At 28.8% G+C, this 24,880-nt stretch overlaps 2 protein-coding genes across 12 annotated transcripts in view; one reads left to right on the top strand and one right to left on the bottom strand.

Annotated features, from left to right (window-relative positions):
* The window catches only part of LOC126894641 (SANT and BTB domain regulator of class switch recombination), a 21,242-nt gene extending 13,227 nt beyond the window's left edge, over positions 1–8,015 (top strand). For 5 of the 6 annotated variants that reach the window (XM_050665799.1, XM_050665798.1, XM_050665796.1 and 2 more), the window contains 8 exons: positions 337–557; positions 3,132–3,190; positions 3,252–3,399; positions 3,473–3,544; positions 5,229–5,360; positions 5,429–5,624; positions 6,082–6,275; positions 7,816–8,015. In XM_050665799.1, the coding sequence (XP_050521756.1) occupies positions 337–557; positions 3,132–3,190; positions 3,252–3,399; positions 3,473–3,544; positions 5,229–5,360; positions 5,429–5,624; positions 6,082–6,275; positions 7,816–7,949 (1,156 nt within the window). In that variant the 3' untranslated portion in view covers positions 7,950–8,015. Of the gene's footprint in view, positions 1–336; positions 558–3,131; positions 3,191–3,251; positions 3,400–3,472; positions 3,545–5,228; positions 5,361–5,428; positions 5,625–5,821; positions 6,024–6,081; positions 6,276–7,815 lie in introns of those variants that run through there. The other variant, XR_007701467.1, reaches the window with a different exon arrangement.
* Positions 8,016–8,205: 190 nt separating this feature from the next.
* LOC126894645 (uncharacterized) lies at positions 8,206–21,497 on the bottom strand. 6 transcript variants are annotated; one of them, XM_050665807.1, is made up of 8 exons: positions 21,238–21,497; positions 11,306–11,517; positions 11,143–11,246; positions 10,677–10,782; positions 10,207–10,533; positions 10,016–10,049; positions 9,703–9,868; positions 8,206–9,638 (listed from the first exon to the last, which is right to left on the bottom strand). In XM_050665807.1, exons 1-8 carry the CDS (start codon positions 21,255–21,257, stop codon positions 9,366–9,368), a joined length of 1,242 nt encoding a protein of 413 aa, XP_050521764.1. In that variant the 5' UTR covers positions 21,258–21,497; the 3' UTR covers positions 8,206–9,365. The 6 variants fall into 6 exon arrangements, with proteins under 6 accessions (XP_050521764.1, XP_050521761.1, XP_050521763.1 ...); XM_050665804.1 differs by lacking the exon at positions 10,016–10,049 and having other exon boundaries at positions 9,703–9,929; XM_050665806.1 differs by lacking the exon at positions 10,016–10,049 and having other exon boundaries at positions 9,703–9,929; positions 11,312–11,517.
* Positions 21,498–24,880: the final 3,383 nt, after the last annotated feature.

Below are 24,880 nucleotides of genomic sequence, written 5' to 3'. Positions count from 1 at the left end.
AAAAAAAAAAAAAAAAGTGGGAAAAAAAAAAAAAAAAAAAAAAAAAAAAACACATCTTAGTAAAACCAATACCTTCTCAGCTTCGCATCGAAGCTAAAATTACCTAAAATAAAAAAGCATACTTTTTAAAACCGTTATTACAATAACGTTGTAAAATTTAAATTAAAAAAAAAATGTGCACAAAAATAATTTATAGTAAATTAAAATTTTTTTAATTTTTGAGGGTAATGTTTTCAGCTAGATAAGATTTAAAAACTTTTGACATATTTTTATTAAAATCAGTCCAGTGAAAACTAATTCATAAATTAATCTTGTGCTTTCTTGATTTTATTTCAGAGATTTAAGATGGACATTAAATGATCATGTGAAATCACTATTTTTTAAACATAAAAGTTGGCGTATTGTTTATTGGTGTTTGTGGTCTGAATGTCATTTTATGCGTTGTACACTTTGTAAAATAATGTATCCAGTTAAATATCATAAATGGTGCCAATATCACCCTCAAATTCCTCAGTATTGTGCTATAGAGAATAATCGACATCTATGTTATCCATTAGGTGCGTTATATATTAACTCTATTATTTTAAACAAAAGTAATTTTATCTAGTATTAGGATTTATTTAGATAAATCAAATCATTTAGATAAATATTCTATACAGAAACTAAAACTGGATCCAAACTCAGAACCTTTAAAAACCTAATTAAAATATTTATTTTTATTATACCAAAACCTTAACGTTAATTAAGGTTTCGTTTTCAATAATTTTAGTTGAACTGAATTTAAAAATTATAAAATATATTTTTAAATGAGTTATTACTAAAGTAATTTAAAATAAGTCTAGTGGTGACAAATGTCGTTCAAGTAAGCAAGCGATTACTATACACGTTGATATAATGATTACAATTTTGAACGCGATTTATAACATTTACATTAATTGCCAATGAATAATATATACTTAAAACTTGTTAGAAGTTTGCATATATTATTCATTAACAATAATTTATAGTTGTTCTAAGTTATAACTAATATACAATGTGTGTTCAGAAAACAACGGGAATTTTCGTTTTTTGAAAAAAATATTTATTTATTCGTCTACATTGATGTTGTCGCTTTCAAAACTGTCCCTATTAGATATTATACACTTGTGCCAACGCTTCTTCCAATCCTCGAAATACTTCTCAAACTAGATCTTTGAGATAGCCTTTAGCTCATTCAGCGACGCGCTTTTAATGTCATCTATGATTGTAAAACGGCGACCTTTTAAGATTCTCTTTATTTTTGGAAATTGACAAAAGTTACACAGAGTCATATCTGGCAAATATAATGGCTAGGTCATGGTTACAGTATTGTTTTTGGACAAAAATTCATGAACTAGCAATAAATTATGAGTAGGTGCATTATAATGTTGCAAAAGTCATGAATTGTTTTGCCACAAATTCTGGCGTTTTTTTCTGATTGCTTCACACTAACGACGTTGAACTTGTAGGTATTAATTCTTATTGACCGTTTGATCTCATGGCAAGAATTCGTGATGAACTATGCCATTGTAATCGAAGAACGCAGTGAGCATAACTTTCTCATTTGATCGGATTTGTTGAGCCTTTTTTCGGTCTTGGTGATCAAAAATATCTCCACTTGAATGATTGAGCCTTATCGACGTCGTATCTATAAACTCATGTTTCGTCACCTGTAATAACACATTTCAGTAATTCTACATTGTCATTGACTTTATTAAGTGATTCCTGAGTAATTTCCATTCGTCGTTGTTTTTATTCAAAATTCAATAATTTTGGAACAAATTGTGTTATTTCTCATACCCAAACTATTCGAAAATATTTCATGGCATGAGCAAATCGATATTCCAATACCTACAACGTCTTCTCTAATTGTGATCTGGCGATCGTTTATAACCATTTATTTCACTTTTTCCATATTTTCATCGGTTGTTGATATGCTGAGGTGTCCGGGGCATTCGTCATCTTCAACGTCTTTACGGTCATCTTGGAAACGCTTATACCACTCGTTAATCCTTCCGTTAACATTTCACACACTTTGTTACGCTTTACTTCATTAATAACGCAAAATTTTATTCAAATCCTTTGATCCATTTTTTTTTAACAAATGAAAATCGCAGAGGTTATAAAAAGATGTCTAACCTTAGCGGCTGCTACTGACAAAATAAAAAATTAATGCAGCTAAAAATTTTATCATGAGACATGTGTACCAACATTATGAAAAATAAAATTTTGATAATCAGATTCTTCAAAGTCGTGACATTAGATAATTCCCGTTATTTTCTGAATACACCTCGTATTATCGGTGACAGATGTAAAAAAAACAAGGCTAGAAACCGAAACGATTTCTATTTTTCAATCATTTTTATCATGTCTATCTAATAAATTTCAAATTTTTCTCAAGAATATCGAAGCTAATATTGATAAATAGTAAAATTTTATGAAATCGTCTTTAAAATGTTAATCAAACTTAATAATATGAGAAAAATTACATTTCTACCATTATCCCTTTACTTTGTACTATTATTAACTTTTGTTTTTCAAATGACTATATTAAATTTCAAATAGAGTTGATTAAATAAAAAAAGTTTTTGATCTTATTATCCGGTCATTACATTGCTATGAAACGGTGGTGCTCATCGATTTATAGTGTTCGCGTCATGTGCAAATAAATACTTATAGTTTCATCTCATTTCAACATAAAAGACTCGTAAATCACTGGAAATGGAATAAAATAAAAAAAATTCTTACAAATTTTTTTTTTTATTTTATCAAACCTGATATTAAAAAGAAAATAATAATAAATAAAAGTTAATGTTAGTTTACGGCATAAGGGATGATAGAAAAAATTTAATTTTTCTTATAGATTAGTTCAACAAAGAATCATTATTATTACAAAAAGTTATAAAAAAAATGAGTAGCTCTTATATTTTTAAAATACATAAACTTTTACAAATTGATATTAATTTACAGCACTAATTCTTCTAATTTAAGAAGTCATAATTTTTTTATGTGTTTTTTTTTCTATTTAAAATTTGACCTTTTAAATTTAATTAATTTAGTTTGTGAAGCATTAAGGATTATAATTTAATAAAATATAATTTTTTATATTTTAGGACGTTATCCATGTTGTAATGAAAAAACATTTAGATATGAACCTCTTAAAAATCCATTTGTAAGTTAATTTTTTAAAATAATATAAAAAGAATATCACATATATTTTTACTACTTAACAGGGATGTCATTACAAAGAACATGTTCCATTACTCGAAAATACTTCTGCTGCAGAAATTCATAAGATTATGCAAATGTTTCCATCTCTGACTACCATTGAACCTCCAATCATTTTTTCTGATAGTTTTTCAAATTATTTAGATCCGAAATGTTTGTATAAACTAAAAAATATCTATATTTTTACTTTTATCTTAAGTTAAAAATGTATTAAATTTTATTGTAGATGTTGATGATGACATCAATAAAAAGAATACTATATGGACTAATGATAATCATAAATTTACACCATTCAACGGTAAAATTAATATGTTAAACAAAAATATAAAAATTTCCCTAACTGCAGTAAAAATCTCGTTGAAAAAGCTTATTTTTCGTATTAACGCAATTATGGAACTAGAGAAGCTAATATAACTTGATAATTTAGAAAAAATTAGATATTTATGACTTGGGCAGCAAAAACAAGGCTACAACCATCCTTATACGTTCAATAAAAGGACCATAAAAGAGACGTGCAGCTGTATATTTATTTATATAAATACGATCCAGTAACTTGGATCGAACATTTTTTATGGTTAACTATGATAGTACTTCCTTTAGTTCTAAGTTGATTATATTTAATTCATATAATATATTTTACCTACCTAATTCAATAGATTTGACCTTGTCAGGTGCATCTTTTATTGTTTCTATGCAAACACCTTTGGTTATGATGTGCATCATAACATTAAATGTTTCTTGATTTATCAATTATCATACTAACAATACTGTAGGCGAACTACATTAATCGATAGACACCTGAATTTTTTATTTTTTATTGAAGTCAAACTATAATTATAAAATATGAACAATTGTAATCAATATTACAAGTAAAATCAAGATTTGGCACTGGTTAAATAACTAAATTATTTTATATATTTTTTAGTGGACTGTATTATAGGGTATATTTGATAGACAACAGTTAGATAGAAAATTAATTAAAGACATACTAATTTATTTCTATGATAACAATTTAAAATAATTTAATGACAACAACTAAATAAAAAATAGCGCGTGTTACGAGTACGCGAGGATGTAGTGAAACTTCTTTCGTTATGAAGATATCGCGTGAAAATTACATTTATTGTGGTTCATTAAAAAACTTTAATACACAATCAAAATTATTTGAAATTAAATTATTTAATATAATTTAAATAAAATTACTTTAATTTTCGAAATAACAGTGCTAAATTATAATATAAAATATACTTTACAGCCGACCGTGATGTGACCTTGACGCTCGATAATCTATTTTTTTTCGGACCCTCTATAAAGAAGTTTCACTTTGAAAACATGCATGAAAAAAATTATTTCCAAACTATTGTTTTAAGACAATTGATTAAAATAAAAATTCAAATTATATGAACTAAGACCAATACAATAAGTAATAACTTACAATCAGCATACTTAGAATAATTTCAACAGCAACATGCATAAATTTAGAATGAATTGAATGAAATGCTTAGATTTATACTATTTATACTATTTTTATAAATAATTACTTCTCTAACACGTCACTCCTATCACCTAGGTATATAAATATTAACTTCTAAAATGCTTATTTCAAAAATTCAAAAGTTATCATCAATAAGACATTTTTTAATAAAATAATTTTCTACGCTATGAACTGGTTAAATATTAATTTTGCCATTAATATAAAATAAATTTGACTAATTATATAGTATAAAAAATATTTAATAATTGATAAATCAAAAGAAATAGTCAGTTTTTTTTTTTTTTAATATAATTATTATTTTAAGAGAAATTGAATGGATAATGTTAAAAAACACATCTTGTAATAAATGTGGGGTGTTATGAGTTAAGTAAACAATAAATTATAAAGACCATATAAGCATCAAATATAATCACGCGAGAATTTCATGCAAATACCTTGAATATTGAATTAAAATTAGATGAAATTATAGAATAAAAAATGTGTTTAGCTGAGGGTCCTACAAAAAAAGTTATACATTGGTGGGAAAATGTTATCATTGGAATATCATCAACGAAGAGGCAATTCCTTACTGAATTGTCGGATAAACCGGTTATTAGAAAACCACCATCGCCAAATATTAGTAAATATTGATTAATTTCATGATTTATTTTTTGTGCTTTTTTATTAATTTGGTTATTATACATGTAGGTGAAAATGTATGTGAATCTATTGAAAATATAGTTTGTGAAACGTATTCTTCGTTTGGTTCTTCGTTTGAAGAAGTTGAAGATTCTTTATCAAGTTTTAGCGATAGTGACTCTACTAATTCAGATAAGATCTCCGTTAAAAAACATAAAACTAAACAACCTCCAAAAGCTATTAGAACATTAAAACAAAGATACAGGTATTCCAGAAATTTTTTTTAACAATGGGATCAATTTTAAAATTGTTCATATCAGCGATTTAAACTAAATTGGATTAAAGGGGTCAGAAAAAAGTCGTAGCTCCCAAATAAAGGGTTCAGATTTGTTTGTCGAAAACACACTGTGATATAAGGTCATAATTAGAATTTTGAACTACAACCCTTATGTGTTAATTCAGGCTTGCCTAGGAAAACGTTTCTTACCAGGCCCTGAAATCCTTTTAGCCTGAAATAATGTCTAACGGCAGTTTTAAGGCGGCTCACAAAATGCCGGCTTAAGTGAAGAAAAAACCAAAGGGCCCCAAAAATCCAAATGTTGATGCTGGTAATCTATTGGTATAAGTGCTCCAGTGTTGTGAACTCAGAGTCATTAAACTTTAAGTTGGCTAAATATTACTAAACTTTCATAGTTTATAAATTTATATATTTATTTATGTAGATATACGGGAAATTATCAGTGGTCACCAACGGCACCAATGCGTTGTAATCAAGATAACCAAAGGGAATACGAAGAACGTTGTTTTCGCCAAATCACACAACATCTTTTTCATCAAAGTAGTACGATAAATGAAGAATGTAATCGTACATTGATTTCTAGTGCTGCGTCCAACGAGATTTGGCGACAACCAAATAGTATGTTAACTATCTTTTATTTTAGTACTGGTTAATTCATTACTTTAAATCTATATCAACATAAAATTAAATTTAAACTCCACTGTGGTTTTTTAGTATGTCATAATTATCGTTGTTATTTAATGATCAGGCTATAAGGATGAAGGCACACATTAACTTACAGTAGCACAACTACGGGGGGTCGTTATTTTGAGACATTATAAACATTTTTTACAATTGCATATTTTTTCAATTTTTAAAATTACAGTTAATGTCGTACTGATTAAAATTAATAGAACACCGAAAAAAAAAATTAGAATAACCATATATACGGTAAATATAGTGACAGTTTCAATACAGCTGGAATAACAGAATATTCGGTTACCCCAGCAACTTATTTATTTATTCCAAAAATGTTTAGTAGAGCTATCACTATTAACCGTTCATTTTTATCTTGTAAAAAGTGAAAAAGTTAAAGGTAGTTAAAGTTTATAAGCATAAACATGAAAAATAAAAAACTAAACCTAGTGGACACCAGCATAATGGATGATGATTCATTAAGGATAAGACGCTAATTTTCTTTGAAACTATTGAAGATTTAAAATGTTTATAAAAAAAAGAAAAAGAAAATGATCTTATTTAAAAATCTCTACTAGTATATAGTTAAATTTTTTTTTTTCATTCTTTCAAGGATAAAAACCCTTAGATTTAATATTCATTTATACGAATCCTTATTTTTAGTTTGATTATTTTGCGATTTTTGTCCAACTTTTTATTAATAATTTGCTATTTGACATACAATAATTATCATTTGTCATAGGTTCTATTAAATTAAATCATGTCTATTAATAGACGCATACTTTCATGGTTGACAAGTTTACTATGATACATTTTTAAACAAATACGCTTATGGAATGGGTGTATTATAAATTTAGAAAAAAAAATTTTGCTAATAATTTATTATAAAACAATTGTTATAACTTGTATTAATTAAAAATACGTCTAATTATAATTGGAAGATTATTATTAAAATTGAATTTACTTATTCTGTGTGTCAGACCATCAATAAGTGATACTTCAAATATTTCAACAAGTGATTATGTAACATCAAAACGAATGAAAATATTGTGCATAGTAATAAACATAACATTGTGACGTAAACAACTAACAATACAATAATTGGTATTCAGCCTTTGAAACACCTTTGAAATATTGTTTGTCGCTCTTACAAAAGAGTGTTACCCTCCACTTTTGTTGCTTATATTTGCTTTTGGGATTCAGAAAATTATTATAAAACACGAAAAGTTAGATCATTTTTCATTCCTTACATGATAAAAAACTCCAATATTTTTAACACTTCATTGGAAAGAATGAAATAATGTATGTTTACAACTTTTTTTATTATATAGTTCCAAAAAACATTAAATACATTTTTATATAAATTATAATCTGCATCGTCCATTTTGTTTTTTATTATCTCCTCAAAAGAAAATTTTGGACTATAACAGAACTCTATCGAGATAAATTCATAAATTAAATGATAACAATTATTTCTGTTAAGGTGGATGTTATTTAAAGCTGGAATCAGAATTGTTATCTAAAATTGACCCAAAAGCTTCTCTAAGATCAATGACAGTTGAGAACAAAACTCATACAAGATCCAAGATCAAGAAATCGAACAAGTCAAATGCTTGATATCTATTTATAATTGCTTTTTTATTTTATTATTACTGTAATTAGAATATAACAAACGAAAATAGACTTGGTTTTCAATTTATTCTTGATATATTTCATCAAAAATTACCTATAATAGTTATAATTCGCGACTTATTTAATAGCAAGTAAAACTTAATTATATAACGATAGTAGTTAGTTTAGCGTATGAAATTAGGAATAAATTAAAGTAGCTAAGATATATTTAAATTTGATTAGATTAAAACTGATCGATTGATTGAATCAACAACTTTTTTGTATGGTATTTTAAATTCGAAGTTAATATAATACATAATTTTGTTTTTACCCTTTGGTTTTATTCGCCTAAATTGCGACTAGATTATACATAATTACATAAGCGTACATGTTGTCTAAAATAACTACTTATACAACATCTTATTAGTATCTTAATAACAAATTTGTAAAAAAAAATCAAATTGTAGGTAATCAATTAAATTTTAGGAATATAAATACACAAAAATTACAATAAAAATAAAACCAAAGGCAGTGTTCTTAATCAGTAATCATTAGAACATATCACGACGGCCATGCTATTTTTATATTTAATGCTAAGTTGAACAAGTATAATAATTATCAACATTATCAATATAATAATAATTACTAATTTCAATTTTTCTCGAAGGAACAAAAATAACAATCATTAAATATAAATCACTTACTGTTGAATTAAAAACAACTTCTGGATATTTTAATAATTTGGTTCTCAAGTCTGCTATGATCAATTAAATTACACCAAATATAATGGTAAAACATAGGATATGATAGCTGGCCGCTCTTAATGGTAAATAATTTAAATTTATTGTAAACATCTTACATAATCTAATATTTTGTTTTAATATACTATACACAGATAGTACGTACATACATATCAATATAACTAGTATACACAAATTATACATAAAATTATTCAATTATTACTGGAGGATATCCAGTAATAATTGAAGTGGCAAGAATGCAAACATAATAATTTATAACAAATAGAATTCAATGATAGTAATGGTAAAACATTGTAATACATCGAGTAGCTTTGATAAAAAGTTACATTAACCGAAACGAAATTTTTTATAAACTGTTCGTGGTTTTCACATTTGTCATATTATAAAACATTTAATTAACATTGAAAATTTTCATTAAATTTTCAACTTTTAAATGGTATGATTGCCATAATTAATTTTAAATATATGGTATGGATTATAATAGTAAATAAAATAATAATATTTTACTCCTAATACATTGTTTGTCTAGGAAAACCAATCGATTATATACGGCGAAGTTTGCCAGTTATTATCGATAGAGTACACTTTATTAAATTAGTCGACTAGGCATTGGAGAAGTGTAAAAAAAAAGAGAGCAATGGGCTTATTTTAATTAAAATAATTAATTGTGATACGCGACATAGGACTCCAAAGGTTTGGGTAAATTCAACTCGGCTACAGTATCCAGGTGAGTGTTGTTGTGGTATCCTTTAAACAGAGATCGTCTTATCGACTTTCGGCACAGTTGCTGAAGTGAATGCGGTTCAGCCCATTGAGGTGCTAAAGCTCGTTTGATCTGGAAAAACACGGGTCCAAAGATGTTGTAACACTGGGCGTGACTGAACATGGTACGCATCACATGTGAGTGCATTCTTGTTGGATCTTCTCCCATGGACTGAAAAAAAATTGTCAAATAAGTGAATTCTTCAATCTTTGTAACACGAGAGTATTTTATTTACCTGTGAAAGCAATGACATTGTATGAAGACAGCTGTCGTCTAATCGCCGTCTGATCATTACTGAACGTAGGAACCATGTAAATATACTATCCATCGGATTCTCAACTGGGTTATCTGTTAAACACCACATGTCCGGTTCTGTCCTCGACCGATATTCTTTCAATATACTTANCGACCGATATTCTTTCAACATACTTATATAGTTTCGTCTGGCATCCGAGTTGCAATCTATGTAAAAAATATTATTACACGATTTATATAATAAACAAAGTCTGTGTATTTCTCTCAAAAACAAATTTTAGTGATCTTATAACANTATATAGTTTCGTCTGGCATCCGAGTTGCAATCTATGTAAAAAATATTATTACACGATTTATATAATAAACAAAGTCTGTGTACTTCTCTCAAAAACAAATTTTAGTGATCTTATAACACTTTCTTTTGATTCAATTAACCAAAATAAAATGTTCACATTATAATTTCAATACAAATGATAATATTCACCTTCGAGCCAAACCGTAGCACCACTGTTTAAAAGGAGTCTTGTAATGTCCACAGCTTGATCCATGTAGTGGACGGTATAAGTGATCAGTGACCTTCCACTGTTATTTAACCAGTTTACATCACTGCCGAACTTCAACATCATCACTGCAAACTGGTGCGCCCGTTTAAAGAGTCCACAGTTCATCAGTCTTTTTACGCCAAGAATGAGTGCTGTATTACCGTTATCGTCCACTGTTCGAGACCATCGGCGAATCTGAGTAGGTGTGGCGTTGATGGACACTTCTTTCAGCCGTCGCACCACTTGTGCCCAATTTTTATGAATGTCACCTGAGATGGAACGTATTGTAAAAATCATTTTTCATACAACACGCCTTAGTGGTATTAAGGTTTGTATTCGTATTTGAGGTTATACAAGTTTGGTGATTTTTCGTTTTTGATGTAAAAAAAAACTACAAAAGAGACTCACTTACCTGAGACAATTTCAAAAAATATAAAACAGTTTGCATTGGGCACATTTGGGTGTTTCAAACACTTGGGACTTGATTTGAATCGAAAGCAAAACTCTATATTAGCTATCTGCAAGTATAAAAAAATATAAATAAACTATCAATAAATATTTCATAAAAAAAAAGATAAATAAACAAAAGTAGCTAGTTTCCCTAATATTTATCGTTATTGGGAAAAAACATAATACGTTCTAGGGTGATCTATTAAGGAAATAAAGTTCATGTATAGAAAAATCACTATATTTAATTAAAACCGTTGGCTCAGTACAATGTTAAACATACATAACTTAAATAAAAAATAGAAATAATGCACGAATTTTCTAAAAAAAACAACAGTTGGTCGTGATCTTTATTGAAATTTTGCACATTTTAAATTAAAAATGATAGAAAAATCATGACAATAAAAATTAATGAGTTTTAGAACACTTACCGTCGGTCGAGTTGCTAGTAGCTCATCGTAATCTTTGAAACAAAACAGTTGCAACTTATCACCGACTAGTCTCCATTCTCTGAAAGCACATCTGTTGCAACAACCTGCATCAACAAAAAAAATATTATTGAAACATTTCAAAGTGGTCATCGACGTTTCATACTTTTACATTGTCCACCGTGCCATTCGCCTGCAATTATCTTGTCGATGTCATCGTCGTCTGTCGACGCTATACATAACGTGGAAACTTCCGCTTGGCTTTCAGGCTGCCGACTGGTCGATGATGGCGTGTTGGATGCCACGTCAAACTGTAACGAGTCCAGGGGGTCGTCAATGCAACCTTCCGGACCCTCTTTCATAGCTTCATTTTTGTTTCTAAAAAACAACAATTCAACTATCAATCAGTAATCAAAGGATAATTAANAACCTTCCGGACCCTCTTTCATAGCTTCATTTTTGTTTCTAAAAAACAACAATTCAACTATCAATCAGTAATCAAAGGATAATAAAAAATGTATCTCGAGTATAGCACATGATTTGAATAAACAATTATTTGGTTGAAAAACCAATCATCGACCGATAATTATTGTTGTTGCGGTTGATAACACCGAACTATTTATTGTAGGTTAAGTAAGGTTTGAGCAAACATATTGTAACGAATCGGAGAAATTATCTTAAACTATCTCCACATGATATAAAGAGTAAAAAGCATAACGGTACAATCGATATTAGCAAAGAAATGAACAAAATTACTATTTTACAAAAACATATGAAGAAGTAGAATTTTTTTCTAATCTGCACACCGCCTTGATGTTACGGTAGTTCAATGGAATGTAGAGAAGGTTATTGCCTCGTCTTCAGTCGACGGTATAGACCAACCACATCTATAAAACTCGAAATTTTCTTGTTGAACAAAGTATACTGTTGATAGTATGAAATCATAATTGAAATATTGAAACATAGTCGATGTTTGTTTATTTTTAAGATTAACTATAGAGGGATTGATTTGTAAGACTATTATTGCCAATGTTGTCGAAAAACATGTTTAAAAAAATACTTCTTTGAAAGATATGTAAACGGTTTAAAGTATCCAGTAAGTCTAAAGATCTAGGGAAGCTTAGATTCCCTAATTCTGTTGGAGCCCCACTCAAATTGTGAAAAATTACATGTTAATTTATATTGAAATATTTTTATTTGGGCAGAAATTAAGTTAGATCGTTCAAACATTTATTCAAATTTATGTATATAAATGAATTTCTGTACGCACGTAAGATGGAGTAGATACAAAGTTTAATAGAAATAGCCGATAGCGATTTTTGTATGATACAATGATTAAACGATAATATAATGATTATATTTAAATATATTTTTAGTTATCCTTCGGCAATATATCTCTCTCTATAGTAAAATCGAGGGCCCTTCAAAAAATGAGCCACTTGTTATACATTTATAATTTATCTCCGATTAAAATTCGGCTTTTTTTCTTCCGTTATCGTATATAATGTACAAAAAAGAATAACAGAAAAATTTAAATCGATCAATTAACACCAATGTTTCCATATTGGTGCAATGCAACTTTTATTAAAACTGACATCAAAATAAATTATTACTTGAATTAAAATGTCGTTCATTTAATTTTGTGTGTTATAATAACAATTTCGCAATGCATAAATAAGGAAAACTAAATGTATATTTTGTTTACGTTTATCCTAAAGAGATCTTGCATTTTATAATTTCACTAATTATTTTAAAAATAAGATAAAGCTGGGAAAAATACTTCAAAACTGATATAATTATATTTTTAAAGAGTTAAAAATGATAAATAAATAAAGCAAGAATTAATATTAAAAATTCAAAAAAGTTATTTTTAATTTTTCTAAGTACTTTAAATGATTATACTATTCAAGTCAACATATTTTTGAACCATAGCTCATCCTATTACATATAAATAACATAAGTACAAAAATACAAACAAGTTCACTGAATTAAACAGTTATAGTTGATTATTAGCTTTAATGCAAATTTGAAAAGGTTTTTTACCGTGATTTTTATATTTAATATCGAATAAAATATGATAATAATATTAATAACGTGTTATGTGCTAAAATAATTTAAATTAGGTTATTCACCGAAAAATATACCTAGTGACAAGCTCAATAAAACATAAAACGAACTAAGTTAGGAAAAAAAAAGAGGTGAAATAAAGATGGATATTGTTTTTAAATAAATCGAAAATAAATTAAAAAATATAAATATCAATAAAGAGAAAAGTAAAGGGAGCAAATGTTAATATTTTTTCATAAGTAGTTAGTAAGTATAAGTTCATTAAGAGTTTTACATTTTGGTTTAGAATTTATTTGGAATTTCACAAAATGATGAATTACTCAAAATCATTTTTTTGACATTTAGCACGTTATTGATTTCAAGTCTTCGTGTGATATTTATGCTAGTAACTTTTGTTTGAATTTTAGTAGTGGTACTAACCTTGAATGTGTAGAAGATGAAAATTAAGATAACAGTAAATTGAAAAATGTTGAATTTTTGTTTTCATACGCAAAAATCTAAAAAAATAGGGATCGAGTTTGATTTTTTGAACCATTGCAACAGCAATAATTAACTGAGACTAAACTGAACGTTAAGAAAATTGTTGTGTAGCGTTCACACATGTCATTAATTTGGTATAACGATAGTAAAAAACGTATATAAACCAAGTTCGCCGAAAACGAGTCCCTAAAACGTACGGGACAGACTCCTCTGCCGCACCTTTCGTATAGTCACACGGTTCGATGATTCTTTTGTTTTTCGTTAACATGACCCGGCCACAGGAGGATGAACGACAAAAAATCAACCGAACTATTAAAACTGTTGGTCAAAAATAAACAGTAGACACAAAGAGAGGTATAGTATCTGCACACACAAAAAAAAATACTTGCACATGCTGTTACANGAACGACAAAAAATCAACCGAACTATTAAAACTGTTGGTCAAAAATAAACAGTAGACACAAAGAGAGGTATAGTATCTGCACAAACAAAAAAAAAATACTTGCACATGCTGTTACGCCGACGTATAGTATTTTATTACTGACAACCGGTTCATTCAGTGCTATAAGATTGTTGGTTTTTAGTTACGGGTAGTTTTTTATTGGTTATTTTACACACAAGAAGGAAAATATATAAAAAAAAAATGTCTGCAAGAGCAGACTTAGTATTGTAAAAATATTATTTTTAATAAATCATTTTTACAATAGTCGTAAACGATAAAAAAAGATGAACTTTAATTTTAAGAATAGTCAGTAATAATCTAACGGGATACTCGATAGCCTTGTCAATGATTTAACTAGACAGCCGTGTACTGTTACAGGAGTTCATAATTCTAAAAAATTATTCAATACAAGCCAATGATCAGTTAATCAACCGAAATGAATTAAAATGTTTTTATTTTTGCCAGTTGGCCATAAAGAAGTTATCTTCCTCCTTAACAATTGTTTTTCTAAAATGTTCTTTTTCGTGGAAAAAATAAATTAACAAAAACAAATGAATTGCAGAAAGAAAAAATAGATAAATTCAATAACATTACATTACGTCATATCGAAAAAAATTATCTAGTTGTCTGACACTTTTTATCAATGCATTAGTTTTAAAAGTCCAATAATCTACGAGGACGTTAGAGATCAGCTAAAATTGCTTATTTTATTTAGTTATGAAATGCACATTATGTTTTTGCTAAATTCGCGGTCGTTGCGGTTCAATAATATTAGCGATGTGTTGCAGAAAGCCGTAGAAGAGACAAAGAAGGAAGATGATGATAGCATTTTGAAGGCTTCCGCTTATTTCGACGCTGTTATTTTTTTTTCAACAGGTTCCTTCTTTCACGGGTCGCGGAATCTAGTCTATCGGATTTGGCCGCCGCCCGAAGGGGTCAACGCACACCGCAATCGGCCGTTAATCTTTTAGGCACACCCATCACGGTGTTATTATCACCAAAAACTGCGCAGGCTATTCTGAAATCCATTAAATGTTTTCGATAATTACAAAGTTCAGTAGCTATTTTTACACGGAGCGTGAGACAACCGACTTACCAATGAGAAAATGTCTATAAGGTTCACGTACCATTAATTGTACAAAACAAACAATACAATTACTCGGAATCGTTTATTTCGGTCAGTCGCAACATTCGTAGTACAACGCGAATTTCACTTTGATTTGTGTAATGATCCAACGGACTGTGGCTGGGTGCGATTACATTGACAGAGAACACGCGACAAGTTTTAACGATGATCTTGAATTGTGCGTTTCTATGCTATACAGTTAACCGTGTAAAAGTGTTAATAACATTAGGTACGAAAAATGCAAACAACATTTAGCGTGTAATGAATTAAAACTCTGCATGCAATAAATATTTGCTTATCATTTAATGTACACGGTTCGCCTTTTTCAAGTGACTCTCCGTGGCCAATGGCATTACAAGTGTTTGGTGTACTGTAAACGTTTAATGGCCGTTATGTAAATATCTGACGATTGTCAAGCTGCATTAAATATGGCTTGTTTATCACTCCATGGGAACGTTGCACTACTAAATTACACGAGAATTTGGCCAAGCACTACGTGAACACAACAATACATAGTGTTCACCATTGACAATTATAATATTGATGAAAACTATTAATTGTAGATGTATTTTTTATCATGAGTAATCTATTAAAAATTAAAATTTGATAAACGAAAGCAATAAATGTGGTACACAAAATGGTTTATAAAATCATCATAATAATTATTTAGCAGTAGTAGTTACGAATTCGTATTATTAAAATGTATAAAAAAAATATTATGCATATGTTATTACCGACCTACCGGTTTAATTTTTAAGTCGAGTAGCAATATTGGACATTTAAAAATATTAAGACGGTTATATTATGAATCCGTAGAAATATTAAAATAACTCGGTAGCGGTTTCGGTCATTTTTTCAGGTTTCACGGCAATAAGGGTAAATCGCATAAAAGCATTACTAGAAACCGGATCATACAATAATACATTTACGTAAGTATGGCTTGTGTACCGGAAGAGTTGGTCGATAATCAATTGGCAAAATTCGCTTGGTTGACATTAAAATTGTCCGCAATGCGTAGGAAGGACGGTGAATAATATGCGCATGGATGGAATACAAATGCCAGTAAATATGCCATAAGTTTTTAATTTGATATTACAGCACAGCGGCACACTGTCGAGATCACAGAACACAAACAAGTAATGGTTATCGTCGAAATGAGATAAGCTTAACTGGAGATAAGAAAGTTGTTGGCTAAAAAGTCTAATTTTCAGGAGGAGCGACGGAGGACAGTGACCGACCGCGCCAAGTACCTACTACAACGTGGGTCAATGATCTGCCTCCGTGTTCCGTTACTATAATATTATTATTGCCGTGTTGCTATATCATCGCGTCAACGGTCGCTTTGTTTTTTTCTGTTTTATATATACTGATGTGTACAGTAATTGTGCGTTTTAAGCGTTTTTTTTTTTTTTTTTTACAGTCATCTCTTTTGTAATAATAAGCGAGAAAATAATTGATTGACAAAAATTATATCGCTGTCATTTCTTCTTCTTTGAATTTTCTCCGAGTCATAATTTTTAAAACATTTAAACGGAAAACATTTATGTTCGCCTTGCACTATTTGAATCTCGCACAAACAGAAAACCGTAAATCGATTAAATGACTCCAAATGGATATCACAGAAGCTTTACGCGTCACATTCTATCGACGGTTATGACTAATTGTATAATCATCTTGAACTTGCTACGATTTACAAGGGCAAAGTGATAGCGCCACGCGACAATACTCGTTCTAATGTCGAGTTCATTGCCTACGTACGTCATCACAAAATACATACTGCCATTTAACATAAACTCAAAAAGAAATAAATGCTATTGACAATTCCAGACAAAAGAACTCCGTGTTAAAAAACTTAAGAACTACAATATCATCTACTGGTTGATATCGACTATGAAATTATAACTAATGATGGTGTTAGTTACACGTGATACAATATTGAAATTAAATTAATTAAAAACAATGGGCTGTGTTGTAGTAAAACAAAAATTAATTTCTGTGTAAGTTTAAGTAAGCGGAACCAGTGCTATATATGTACGAGAAGATCAAAGAAGGTGTAAAAATCTCTCCACAAATTATGATATATTATTGCTGACAGTAATGAATCATCATTACTAAGCAAAATTACAGCGTTGATGATGAAAAAAATATCATTCGGCCATAAACTTGTACTTGGTCGGCAAATCTATGTTCCTCTCAAATTGATGTATGTTGATACCGTGTATGGCTATATACTCGAGTAAAATAACAATTTTACAATAAATTAATAAAAAATCATTTACATTTGATCCAAACAATTTGATATTTAATTATTTCTTCTTAACCATAATGAATATTAACATCAAATATTTATTATATATCGAATTAATGATTCTGTTATTACAGTAAACAAGCCGTTCAAACATTTTAATAATTCAAACGTGATCATGGAAGTTTATGTTAATATTTTTTTGGTATTTTCGCTAAAATTATAATATTAACAGTAATAAAATTATTGGAGTTGTTTTTGAGTTACGGGTCAGGTTGAGTCTTTTTAAACTTACGTCGACTACACCGTCGAATTTAATACATTATGTCCAACATTGATACATTCCAAAATAAGAAATAGAAAAAGTTATAGTAAAATTTTCTCTTGGTTTAGATTAATTTTGATATCAAATTTAACTACAAGCAACATTCTCAAATTGATAATGTCACATATGATCTAGTGTTGTATTTTAAATGTAATTAAAATCAACACTCTACTAGTTTTAGGTGAAAATCTACGTATAATCGTGTATAATTACAACTGCACTCGTGATTGAAATAACTCCATTTTTCTGCGAGTACCTACAATGTAAATTTCATCTTAAGATTAGTCGACTAACATAATATTTAAATTATTACATAAATTTTAATGTTGTCCGAGTAGTACGTTTGAAACATATTGAAATAATTGACATCAGCAGATGTTTTTCTNATTGAAATAATTGACATCAGCAGATGTTTTTCTTTTTTACAATACCGATAAAACTGTACAGTGTATGGTTTTTTCTTATACCAAATGGTTAAAACAAATTTTATATCGAAAGCCCAATTGAATTATAGAAAAAACAAATATTTTGATACTNCTTTTTTACAATACCGATAAAACTGTACAGTGTATGGTTTTTTCTTATACCAAATGGTTAAAACAAATTTTATATCGAAAGCCGAATTGAATTATAGAAAAAACAAATATTTTGATACTTATGAGCAGAGCTCACGCTAAAAGCATTATTAAAGTGTTTTTTTGACTGGGTTCAATGAAATTGATAACATGTGTCGTACAAATTGTATGCATACTAATAAAGTGTTAAGAGAATTTATTACGATAACGACTAAGAAACATTTGTTGAATTTAGTTGAAACATTAAAACCTGCAAAAATAATGAATTTTTGAAATTTGTTGTTGTTATTGGCAATGGGTACAATTACATTGCACGCACAGTTTACGCACAGCCAAAAGCGGAACAGCGCGTGAAAATAATTTGAATCGTTAAAGACAAACGGCGGCTGTGAGGTTAGAGGGTTTACGCGTGTTGTACGTTTGATGAACCCGTGGCACATGTTGTTCTCCGTTAACTGTACTCGGCGGCGGCGGCGTCCGTCTGTCGTCTGACGACCCGTTATGTTGCGGGCGGTCGGCCGGCCGTAGACCGCGGACCGTAATATCGCAGTGCGGAACGGCTGTTATTTCAATGTACGATCGATGGTCTAGCGGACGCTCCACGGCGGTACTCGGCGAACAGCATCGTTCGCTGCGGGTGTCATGACCGAACAGGAATGGCGGAAAGGGGAAATCGCCGCCACTGTGTTATCTGAATTGTCGGAAAACTGTAATGATTATTGTGATTGACCGACGCGCGGGTTCTATTTGCACTACCTTGTTCCGGCACACCGAAGCAGACCATACAAAAAGCGTCTATTATGATGCTCACAATGGAGTACAACAAAGGCCGCGCTTAGAAGTTTTAAGATATTGTAAGTGATTGAGATTTGAGTTTCCAATTTCCGGGTAGTACAAAAACGACAATGATAACACGTGTGGTAATCATTTCCTGTGGAATACCGTACATTTCGCGGTTAAGAATTTCTAGGGCCAATGACTTCGGTGGAGACAGCTGTTTTCCACGCAAACTTTTTTGTTGTTACTAAAGGTAAAACCATTAATGAGACGCTCATCCTGGACGAAAGTGCATAAGTTCAAATATACATTTACTCCTTCAATTTTTTAGAAATACTTGGGTGTATTTGTGTGACCACCATAGGCGAAGTTTAAACACTTCATCTTGGATGGTTATAGTCTCAATATATTTTTAAAAACGTGCTACATGAAAAAATGGGTCTATACAGTAATTATCACTTGCTTCCTAACACAATCAAGCCCATCATATAAAGTTGTCGACTTGGTTACAAAATCTTATTACTGATTCTAAGTCATAAAAACGTAATCCGGTCCTTGGAAGGTATCTAAAAGGGTTAGGGTCCTGTCCTATAGCAAAAATGCTCATTAAAATAATGAAAACCCACAGGCTGTTAAGGTGAGAAAATAGTAAACATTACTTTGAAATCTAAACAAAATGTCAACACATAAATTATTTTAACAAAGATAAACAAACTATGCCTTTATAATATAGGGTATTGTAGATTTTATATTTGAACATATCTAAAATACCGGGGAGACTACTGAATTCGACTATTGAATATTGTGGTCAACTCGCTTCCAAGGTATGTGTTTAAAATTTTATTTCGAGTAGTCCGGTCCCCATTGTTTTAAATCTATTACAATTAAAAAAATAATAATAATTTTTCCGAAAGCAATAAATAAATAATAAAAAATTACTAATTGGTCTAGACACTAAAAAGTATTACACGCTTCATCTCGATATTAGACAATAGAGTAACGACCGAAAAATCGGGTTGAACGAACCAACAGTAAAGTGAATTGATAGACCTACGCGCGCGCCCGTAGTTTATTCTTTCAACACTGATGTTAACGGTTTCAGTAAACGCCGTTTAACCTAAATTAACCTTAAAATGCATGCTCCTAGAAAACACAAGTTGTGATATCATTATGCTAGTGTAAATTTGTTTTATAACAATTGAAAAAGCTCCTGGAAAAAATATTCACATTAAAGTTTACTTATATAATTAGATTCATAACAAAAAAATATAAACTTCCGAATAAAATTAACTTGGAAATTTTATTTTCAAATCTTAAGCTTAATTGTTGAAAAATGTTGGGAAAGCTTGAAATAAATTTGATTTATTTTCAATATTCCTTCAAAGTATAAATAATGAACTTGTACTTAAAAAATTCAAAGAAAAAGATAACATTAATGTTTTTAAATTTTATGAAACTATTTATGCAAATTATGTCATACCATAATGTTTACTAGATACATTTTTATTTTACTTCAAGTTTATTCAATAAATTTAAAGAAGAAAAAAATATGTTTTCAATAACTTTTAGAAAAAAAAATTTAATTATAAATTATTTAAAAGTGTAAATCTACGAAATTCGATAGCTGAAATTTTGAAAAAAGTCTTTTGAACATATTATCAGTTGTTAAAAAGTTAGTTTGCCAATTAAAACTATCAAGGAGATAATTTTTAAAAGTGGATAAGTCTCTTGTATTTTAATTTATTGATAATGTAATAGTAATTAACTTACTACGGTAAAAAATTTATAATTATAAAATGTTCATCTTCAATAAATAGTTTTACTAACATCTACACTTTTTGAATTTAGCATTCAAATTTCACTTACAATATCTTTTTAAGCTAAGAATTACTTACCGGAGAAGAGACGATACCATTTGCAGGCGGTTTTCAGGTCCTAGGGTTAAAAATTACANATTATAAAATGTTCATCTTCAATAAATAGTTTTACTAACATCTACACTTTTTGAATTTAGCATTCAAATTTCACTTACAATATATTTTTAAGCTAAGAATTACTTACCGGAGAAGAGACGATACCATTTGCAGGCGGTTTTCAGGTCCTAGGGTTAAAAATTACCTCATACAGCAAATTGCATAAAATATATATTCAAGTGATTTCTACGGAATTCAAAAGTTGCAAGAGGCAAAGGATAAAAAAACAATAATTAATACACGCACAAATATTAACGTTAATAACTACGATCACCGTACAGACGATCAACCACATCCGGGACGACACGAGCCAACGACTGATTGTGTTGCACTACGAACGTTCGTGTTGGTGCGCGCGGTCGTCGGCTCCATCGGATTTCGCAGATTCGCCGGCGCGAGTTTGTCACGGCAGACAGTATGACCACGTATAGTTACAATCAGCTGATAATAAAAGAAGGGAAGAGAACTATTGTTTAATACTACATCATTTTAATGGTTTGTTTTTGTTAGTGTCTAGGATAACTGATAAAGCTTAGAACAGTTATTGGAATTGCAAGTCTGATCGATCGAGCATATTCGATTTCGTGTATCCCTATTTTATGTATGCATTAATTACATCAATAAAGGGCTTACACCGTTTCCAATAATTATGAAAATAACATGTAATTTTATATAAATATATTTTTAAGGAGGCAGGAAATTAAATTAGATCTCAAACAATTTGACACTGTCCCAACTGGAATAATTATATTTTAATATTCTTAGGGATCAGTTTACCAACATATTAGTTATCGCTATTATTAGCAATTCGCACTGATAACTTTAAATCTATAAAAAGTTGATAATTGGACAGATGTTACATGCTACAAGTCAAAGAAATAAATATTGTGCCGACAACTTTTCTTTTATAAATAAACGGTTCCCAAAGTTAGACAAAAATTATTATTTTATTGTAAAAAACACCGTTTTTCAAGTAGTTATTTTCACTTAAATTTGTCATAACTATTTTGAATTAATATCGAAATAAATCATTTCAATGAAACTCTTCGTGTTTAAATAGATAATAATTGAAATATTTAAAATTAAATTCAGTATAATCGCTTTAAAACCTATTTTCGATTTCCCCTACAATAAGCTGGTCGTATCCTTTAGTATTCATAATACTCTAAATATTATATATATTTTTCGAGCCCAAATTTCAACTATAATTTTGTCCGCTAATGATATGTTAAATTTCATATTAACCTAAAATTTTTATTGATTATTTTTTTTAAGTCAATATTCGTTTTATACTAATTAATAATGGCAAATATTTGATGTACTATAAAATTGGTTTAAAAAAAGTATATTTAGATTCCCGATCTAGGGTGGCGCCCCAGCTTAGTGGGAACTAGTATCATATATTTTATTTATGTATATAAACATATTAAATAAATAATGGCTAATTCAAACCAATAAGTATAATATATGGTGAGATTACTGACTTACATTATAATAAAAACAATCAAATTAAAATAATACAATATACACATACAGATCAAACTATTTCTTGAATAAGTTAGGTATATATAATATTACTAAATATAATAAAATTAAGATTTTAAAGACGGGTTATAATTTTTAATTTTCTAATAAATAATTTAATTTATTTTTTTTGATATATAAGTAACAGAGTTTATGTTTAGCGTTGTTGTACAATTTTTGTTTAAGTTGTTATGGCATTGATTTAAATATATTTGGACCAGGATAATATATAAATTGTGTTTCAAACATCATTTTTTGTTAACAATGATGCCCTATTTTCACAAGTGTCAGGGCGTTTTTTATATTTTATTGGACATATATAATTTTGCAAATATATTTGTAAATACATTTTTACAATAAATATTTATTTCAAAAAAACCCAGCACAGGGGGGTCGCGGCACAGTGGTGACGTAGCATAGTTGGATCAAGTATTATGATATCTGACAGTGATTAAAATCACTATCAAAAAAAACGCTTCAATGCAAATCTTTAGATAGTGTTTAATTTTAAAAAATTGATGGATTATTCCAAAAGCTTCATAAACTGCTAGTTCGTTATTAATATCCTGATTCAGATAAAGTATATCGAATGAAAAAGGGATTATTAAAAAATAGTATTTCCCATAAAAAAATTATATTGATCAATACACTTTTCAAAAAGTTATAGCATTATAAAGTTAAAAATATAAAAAATAATTTTTTTACAAAAATCGTATTTTTTTTATTAACTTTGATGTCTGTTTTCACCATGAAGACTAAAGAAAGTCTGAAAATTTTTTTTTGCATAATAAAGTACATTACATAAGATTTAATTTAATATATATATAAAAGTGTCAGACTTTCCGGAACACTTTCAAAAATTAAGTTGAAAAAGTTCTACTTTCTACATGCAGTTTTTAGATTTGAACCCCCCTCTATTAAGAGAAATGGTCCGATTTAAAAAAACAGTATGTCGAATGAAAGATGTATATAAATACTACTTCTCATGAAAAAATTGTAATGATCCATACATTTTTCAAAAAGTTAAATCATAATAAAGTTAAAAATGTAAAATACAAAATCTTCATTTTTCAACTTAACCTTTTTAAAATTTTTTAAATTATATATAATGTTCTGTTTACAGATTTTAATAAAATAATAAATACTTGATCATTTTAATTTTAGATTCGATGCGAGGCTGAGAAGGTATTGGTTTCACTATGATTTGTTTTAGCTTCGATGCGAAGCTGAGAAGGTATTGGTTTTACTATGATGTGNGGTGAAAGTTGACATCAAAGTTAATAAAAAAATACGATTTTGGTAAAATAATTTTTTTTAATATTTTTAACTTAATAATGCTCTAACTTTTTCAAAAATGAACATATCAATATAATTTTTTTTTATATAGATGCTTGATGTCTTTACTTATTATTTGGTATATTTTTTTTGTAAATCTGACACTTAACCTGCCCACAGGGGGGGGGATTTAAAATGACAACTTTTTCACAATAAATTTACTTTTTCAACATAACTTTTGAAAATGTTCCGGAAGGTCTGACACTTTTAACAAATAATTATGATAATAAAATAACCCAGTACAGTGGAGTCGCGGTACAGTGGGGTCGCGGTACAGTGGGGATGAGGCATAGTTGGGTCAAGTATAAAATGATATCTCACAGTGATTAAAATCACTATAAAAAAAAGCGCTTTGATGCAAATCTGTAGATAGTGTTTAATTTAAAAAAATTGATGGATTATTTTAAAAGCTACTTGATTTCCTATTTCCTTATTTATATTCTGATTACAAGTTTTATGATTCATAAGTGTAATATATGAATAAATAAATATCTATATATATTTATAATATATAAGTATATAAAGGGAAATGGTGATATTTTAAAAAAAAGTATGTCGAATGAAAGAAGATATAAATATTATTTCTCATAAAATAATTGTATTGATCCATACATTTTTCAAAAAGTTATAACATTTTAAATTTAAAAATGTAAAATATAAAATCGAGAATTTTAACACAAAAATAGCATACGGTAGCCATTTTCACCGTGAAAACAAAAGTCCAACTGTACTAACCTTTAATTTAAAATATGTATAAAAGTGTCAGACTTTCCCGTAAACTTTCAAAAGTTAAGTTGAAAAAGTTGTCATTTTAAATACCTCCCTGTGGGCAGGTAAAGGGTCAGATTTATAAAAAAATATACCAAATAATA

This window comes from Daktulosphaira vitifoliae, unplaced genomic scaffold (genome assembly GCF_025091365.1).
Source record: "Daktulosphaira vitifoliae isolate Bord-2020 unplaced genomic scaffold, ASM2509136v1 Scaffold_1, whole genome shotgun sequence".
Taxonomy (NCBI): Eukaryota; Metazoa; Arthropoda; class Insecta; order Hemiptera; family Phylloxeridae; genus Daktulosphaira; species Daktulosphaira vitifoliae.
The sequence above is the reverse complement of the archived record's forward strand: the minus strand, read 5'-3'. Positions and strand labels throughout refer to the sequence as shown.